General features: G+C 38.0%; 1 protein-coding gene across 3 annotated transcripts; it reads left to right on the top strand.

The window, feature by feature from the left end:
• Positions 1-17: 17 nt before the first annotated feature.
• On the top strand, positions 18-6,314 carry wars1 (tryptophanyl-tRNA synthetase 1). 3 transcript variants are annotated; one of them, XM_078278257.1, is made up of 11 exons: positions 18-104; positions 485-609; positions 1,398-1,614; positions 1,799-1,907; positions 2,801-2,920; positions 3,055-3,237; positions 3,474-3,574; positions 3,802-3,914; positions 4,748-4,921; positions 5,362-5,502; positions 5,705-6,314. In XM_078278257.1, the coding sequence occupies exons 2-11, from the start codon at positions 496-498 to the stop codon at positions 5,861-5,863; spliced, it is 1,431 nt and encodes a 476-aa protein (XP_078134383.1). In that variant the 5' UTR covers positions 18-104; positions 485-495; the 3' UTR covers positions 5,864-6,314. The 3 variants fall into 3 exon arrangements, with proteins under 3 accessions (XP_078134383.1, XP_078134381.1, XP_078134382.1); XM_078278255.1 differs by having other exon boundaries at positions 21-125; XM_078278256.1 differs by having other exon boundaries at positions 38-120.
• Positions 6,315-7,400: the final 1,086 nt, after the last annotated feature.

Below are 7,400 nucleotides of genomic sequence, written 5' to 3'. Positions count from 1 at the left end.
TATTTATTTATAGCGGAACATTTGAAGAAGCCTGTTTGCCTGGGAATAATTTTATCCAAACACTACCTCTCTCAGGCTGATGCAAGTTGAATGATCTGTCAGCTGTGTGTGAAGTATATTGTACGGTATGCTGGCTAGTCAATTATTTAATCATGAATTACATTAGCTAACTGTACTCTTATTATTTAATGTAATTTTAATAATTTTATCATTTATGAAATACGACAGCGTGATGTAAATCTATAGGTAGTATCAGACGATTAGCTAGCTCAGTAGCTCTAACTTACCATGTTAGCTGTGGTATGTTCACATATGGGACAATTCTCACCTGCTGTGGATGGAGATACAGTAATGCTAGAACAGATAATACCTCAGTAATTTTGTAAATGTTATACTATGTGCTATTTAGAACATGCAGCTTTCATTTATGTTATAAATTTGGTCAGCAATTACTTTTAACCTCTTTATTACTATTACCTGGCAGGTGTGAAGAAGATGACGGACTGCCAGGGAGACGGGGAAGGATCCAAGAGTCCACTGGAGCTCTACGAGAAACTTACAGCACAAGGAGACGAAGTCAGGACCTTGAAAACAGCTAAAGCAGATAAAGTAAGTGCTTGTAAACTGTTACTGACATTTGTGTACCATCAGAGATTTTGCCATACAGTTTATACAATGGTAGCTGTTTATCTCTGTGTGTATTCGACTATTGTGAGCAATGTTGCAAATCAGTGAGCTGGACTGATTTTGACAAGATTTTTGCATCAGTGTAAGGCACTTTTATTTATAAAGTATTTCATTTACTGGATTAGCCATTCCTTTCTAGTTATTTTACCCATTAGTAAATTGTCAATTGATTATCAGAAAATGTGTTATATAAAAAATATGTCAATATTGTGATATAAAGCTACATACACTGTGATACCCCTAACTGCCAGCACTAAAAATTGACATTTAAAACATATTTTTTTCAAAAGCTGTATCCCTTTACTCTGGGTAATCCACAGAACATGCTGTCAAAAGTTTTCACAGGGACTATTTCAACAATTGGTAGAAAGTTCCATTTAAAACTTTTTAAACGTTTGTGGATTTCCCACAGTAACCTGGACATTGTTTTCTGGAAAGACAATGGCTATTGAATTTTTTTTATATAATATTAAATATATGTTTTTAAATGTTGTAAGCACCACAAAATACATTCACCTCCATTGCATTAGGGAGACGCAGAGAAATCTTAGAAACACATATGCCAGCTGAAACCAAAACTATCTGCATAGTTATGTATTTTGGATGAACTGACCCTTTTAAAATATGAGAATAGATTTTACAGTGCCATTTGATTCTGTTGGCCTGCTTTTATCTGTGTGTTATCTGACAGCAGTGTTTGGGTTCCACAGGCCGAAATTGATGCTGCTGTTCAGTTGCTGCTAAAGTTGAAAGTAGACTACAAACAGATGACAGGTCAGGATTACAAAGCAGGCTGTCCGCCCTCAGAAAACTCTGTTGCCCCCAACAATGGGCCAGCAGCAGATGGCGCTGATGATGAAGATACAGTTGACCCATGGAACGTTTCCACTAGCAACGCCAAGGGAGTGGATTATGACAAACTCATAGGTAAGATTCAAACTTCAAGGGTGGCATTCACTTAAGAGCTGAAGTTCTATGGCAAATGTATATATTTTATGTTTTTAACTTTGTTGAAATATGAATGTCAGTTATTTATTTCCATCCATGGGGTAATTTAAGCTATACAACAGCACAATTTACACAATTTACCTTGTGTCATGACTTTCTTCAGTAAGGTTTGGCAGCAGTAAAGTTGACAAGGAGCTGGTGGACAGAATAGAAAAAGTCTCGGGACAGAAGCCTCACCGCTTTCTACGAAGAGGAATCTTCTTCTCACACAGGTCAGCATTTTAGGAACTTAACGTGATCTCTTCATGTTTTCCTAATTCTTGACTATTTGTGTATGGGTGAATTACAAGTTATCGTGTGGTGCATCTATAGTCATTCAGTAATTCTCAAAGGTATACTCTGCAGATAAACAACCAGCTTTGTATCATAATTATGTTGGTAGTATGTGTAAATAAACTATGTTGAACTTCCCTCTAACCAGTGCCCAGATCTCATTCCTCACAGGCCAGCAGGACAACCACCAAGTGATGCATTTGACGTAAAACACGTCACTTTTTTCCGGGTTTGCTGCTGGCCCTACAGACTGTATTTCCGCATACGGAAACGAGTATGGAGTATACAAGCGGATCGAGAGAAATAGCCGCCTCTCTTTCTCAAACTCAGACCGAACTCAGATTCAACTGTAAAACTAGACAGTGCAGATCAAATATAAAACAAGATTTGGTTACTGTATTACCTTTTCCCCGTGTAAAATGCTTTCAGAAACATATTTTAGTGCGCTGTTTGGCTGAAATACAAGAAGAGTTTGTTACCAGTCGTCGACCGCTCACATCACGTCACCCACCAGCGGGAGCGTTTATTGGTGCGGTGCAGTGCATTCTTGTAGTTGTAGGTTTTCTACCTTTTTAAACGAAAGAGAATATCACAGCTTCTTTTTTGTTTTTTTCACTGGTCATGTAGCACCAATTTAAAAAGTTGGTTTGCGCCATTTTACTGCATAGACAGCCCAGTTTTATCAAAAGCCCCCTGTCCAGTGGTGAAATACTTCTTTAAGGGCAGCATCTTTCATTCAGATTTTCCTACTAAGTCAAACGGATGATGATGAGAGTTCATGTGGGAATGACACATCAGTGTATCACTTCTCTATTATCGCTGTTTCTGGCAGAGATATGCAGCAGGTACTGGATGCGTATGAGAAGCACAAGTCCTTCTACCTTTACACTGGCAGAGGTCCGTCCTCGGAGGCCATGCACGTTGGTCACCTCATCCCCTTCATCTTCACCAAGTGAGTTCTCCCTCTTTGATGTATTAATACCAAAGAGCTGTCTAACTAAAGGCTAGTTTAAATGTTACATCAGCAAGGCGCCATCTCAAATTATGAGAATGAAGTTAGAACTGAAACCTACTTCCTTGTTGCAGATGGTTGCAGGATGTGTTTGACATCCCCCTGGTGATCCAGTTGACTGATGATGAGAAGTACCTGTGGAAGGATCTAACACTAGAAGATTGCCACCGCTTCGCTGTGGAAAATGCCAAGGACATCATTGCCTGTGGCTTTGATGTCAACAAAACTTTCATCTTCTCTGACCTCGACTACATGGGGTAAAATATGGCAAAAACTATCTTTATATTCCCACCAGGCAGACCTTACTGCTGAGGCTTCATAGGATGCACAGATGCCTTGCCATATTTATTAATGAAAATTAATAAATGTGAACGATGGTATTTGGTTATGGGAACAAAAAAGGCATTTGTTCACATAAACAGCATAGAATGTCTTTATTTAAGTCAGAGTTGTTGTTTTTTTTAATGTGTTAACTTCAATGTATTTTCTGCAGTGCAACCCCTGAATTCTACAGAAATGTGGTAAAGATCCAGAAGCATGTGACATTCAACCAGGTCAAAGGCATCTTTGGCTTTACAGACAGTGACTGCATTGGTAAGACAACTGATGACTAAGACATCTTTAAAAGACAAATTATTCTTTGATTGCTTTCATAGTAGCTAAAAATGTTACTGATGTTTCATTTCGATGTACAAAATGTGCCAGTGTCATGCTGTGTTTGTGGTTTTTGTTCCATTATATTATTCCTGATCCTGAAGTATAATTGTGTGAATACATTGTTGGTTCTTTATGATTTCTATCATTTTTTTTTATCCATCCAGGAAAGATCAGCTTCCCAGCCATCCAGGCAGCCCCTTCCTTTAGTAGCTCTTTCCCACAGATCTTCAAAGGCAGAAAGGATATACAGTGTCTCATCCCCTGCGCCATAGACCAGGTCAGGACAGCATTACAGTAATAGATGACAATTAGGAATGCTAATATAGTTTTTATTTTCTTACATAATAGCCAGCCCTTGTTAACCGATCATTAACAGTTATGACAAGCAGATGGCTATGCTGAGATGCACCACTAGTGTCCTTGCCTAACAGTGCCTAGCAGTGCCTGACTTTTTGCTAGAAGCTAACAATGTAGCTATGGCTGAACTTTGGCCTACTTTAGCATATAAAAATTTGCTCACTAAGAACCTGTGAACCACAATCCCAAACTGGCAGTTTGATTTTCTGTGTACTGAATTGTTTACCTAAAGTAAACTTTGTTGACTTCTATGCACATCATGTCTTTTTTTAAATATTAGTTTTTCTAAAATTATACTTTCAAAAAATCCCAATATATCGCCTTACGCACAGTATCGAAATATATTGCGATATATTGAATCGTGACCCATGTATCGTGATACGGATCATATCGCCAGATTCTACACAGCCCTAATTTAAAGAGAGGTTTAAATTGAATAATTCTTAATTTTAAATTAGTTTTAAAGTTTGATGTAACATGATTTAAAATTAAACTATTATTTAAAAGGGTTTAAAAATGAATTCTTGTTGGTGCAATCCAGCCTTAAGTATTGCCACTTTAACTAGCAGTTGAGAAATTGATTGTATAGCCTATTTTTCTTTTCTTTTTTAATAATATTGTTTTTAACTTATTAACTATTAACTATTAATCGATAAAAATTCTTAATGTCGGTTAAACGGTTAATTATAAACATGCCTATGGACAATACTAAATACTTGCATCATATTTGTGTCTTTCCTCTCACTCGTCCAGGATCCCTACTTTAGGATGACCCGTGATGTAGCTCCAAGGATCGGCTATCCCAAACCAGCCCTGCTGCACTCCACCTTCTTCCCAGCCCTGCAGGGGGCGCAGACCAAGATGAGTGCCAGTGATGCCAACTCCTCTATCTTCCTCACTGACACACCTAAGCAGCTCAAAAACAAGGTGCCACTATTACTAGTTATTACTGTCAATCGTTACAGATTTAAATTGCCTATATACGAGCATTGACGTTAACGTAGTTGCATTATTACATTTTATGAATTACTATTTAATTAACGCACAAGCTTTGACAATCATTACTATTTTATATGTTATGCTGTTTTTAAGCGTTACGTTTACGTGGTTGCATTATTTGGTTTCAACCATCACCGTGTCGTCGTTTAGGGTTAGCATTCAGCTTTAAATCAGAAATGACAGCGTTAAAGATGCGACTCACTCCAGCATTGATATAAAGTTCTAATAAATTCCATGCACTTAGTACTGTGCTGTAATGTGGCAGTATGTATGAATGAAATGGAACAGGCCCTATTACTATCAGTAGTTACTAGTCAGATTTAAATTGCCTATGATTGCTGACTGATCTGTTTAACCATTACTCACAGGTCAACAAACATGCATTTTCGGGGGGGAAAGACACAGTGGAAGAGCACAGAAAGTATGGTGGAAACCCAGACGTAGACGTTGCCTTCATGTACTTGACCTTCTTCCTGGAGGATGATGAACAGCTGGAGAAGATCAGACAGGTGAGGGTGTGAAGAACAGAGAAAACAAATGATATCTTCCAAACTTTATTTCTGTTGCTAATCACACTTTTTCATCTGTTTTCCTTATTCTCTCTACGACCTTGCCTCTTGTTCTGCTTTCTGTAACTTCCCTTGAGCTCTTCATCTTCCTTACTGCACACCCCTCCCATCCACTCCCACTGCTTTATTCTCCTCCCTACAGGATTACACAAGTGGAGCTCTCCTAACGGGAGAACTGAAGAAGATTTTGATTGAGACTCTGCAGCCAATGATTGCGCAGCATCAAGAGCGACGCAAACAAGTCACAGATGAGACAGTCAAGCAGTTCATGACACCCAGACCTTTAAATTTTAACTTCTAGTCTGCTTGAGCAACTGAGATGCCAAAGTTCATCATGTTACTAATTTCAGTACAAGAGCAAATAATCAATCCATCTTTTAAGGTTATTGTAATTTGTAACGGGAAGAGGGCCATTTTCTCACAGTTTGCATCAGGACTGGAGAGAAATGTAAATTACTGGAGCAGTGTTGTGTGTCTGTGTCAAACTAAGCATGGCATTTGCCCTCACCTTTATGCTAATTGGCATGCTACTTGTTAGCTTCACTCTGCACCAAATGTACACATCTGTTTTCATTAAGTGTTTGTGTTTGCAGCGCTGCTGTAACGTCACAAGCCCTTCGCCTCTTCCTGACATCAGTTCAGGATGAATGACAATTAAAACAGAGTACAAATGTACATTGTTGCGAAATCTGCTTATATTATGAGACGTTTGAGCACATACAAATAAAGAGGCTAGCAGTGTCTTACTCAAAGGAACTAAAACAAATGTATTTGTTATCAGCAAAAGCGTGTTGACTCAAGATAACTCTTACTCTAAGCATGGTCTAAGTAAAGAAGTTTCTCCAAAGCCCAGACTAAAAATTAAACTGTACTTGAAGAACCAAAAACATATCTTATGATCATACAGTGGAAGTGTCAATTTTCCTTTGCCTGGGCTCCCCTGTAGAGGCCCAGAACTTCTTCATGGGCAAAGGTAAACAGACAGTGGATGGGGCCATGGTACTTTGGCTTTTGGGCTTCTGCTGTGAATTTCAAATAGGCAACCCTCTGCTCTGACACTGCATACACACCTTCTCCCTGTCAGCTGGGGACAACAGTAAAATCAGCATTTTAACATTATTCTAGGATTAAAAAACAAGAATAAAACAATAGCTTTTGTCTGGATTAGGGCCGGGCGATATGGAGAAAATCAGATATCATGATATTCTTGACCAAACACCTCGATATATTCTAGGGTTGACAATTGGTGCTCTAACAAAATATCTTCACACTTAGATTTTAGATAAATAATCATCAGTAATGTGGACATAATGTCTAAGTGGGGAAAAGGCAAATAATAGAACAGCTAGAACAGTCTGGTAACTTCAGAAAAGTACATCACTTTACTGTAATGCAGCCTTTAAAACCAGTAAAAGACAACACTTATGTCATATCACGATATTACGGTATCCAAAATCTAAGACGATATCTAGTCTCATATCACAATATCAATATAATATTGATATATTGCCCAGCCCTAGTCTGGATAAGTTTTTGCTTCTGCTTTTGTTGTTTGGTGTGTTGTATCCTCCAGTTCTTCCAAGGATGGATATGTAAATAATAATAAATAACTAGAAAGAGTATGCTTTACAACCATTAATACTACATACTATGTACTCAAAATGACCAGAGTTAAATCAGCACTTCTCTGGCAGTTCCTACAAATGCTCAATGGTAGAAGAAGTACTCCGATATTTTACTTAAGTAATAGCTCAAAACCACAGTATAAAAGTACTCTGTTTCAAGTAAAAGTCATGATTTCAAAATGTAAGTACAATGTTATTAAAATCAAAATATAC

This window comes from Sander vitreus, chromosome 20 (genome assembly GCF_031162955.1).
Source record: "Sander vitreus isolate 19-12246 chromosome 20, sanVit1, whole genome shotgun sequence".
Taxonomy (NCBI): domain Eukaryota; kingdom Metazoa; phylum Chordata; class Actinopteri; order Perciformes; family Percidae; genus Sander; species Sander vitreus.
This window is presented reverse-complemented; position numbering and strand designations above follow the sequence as displayed.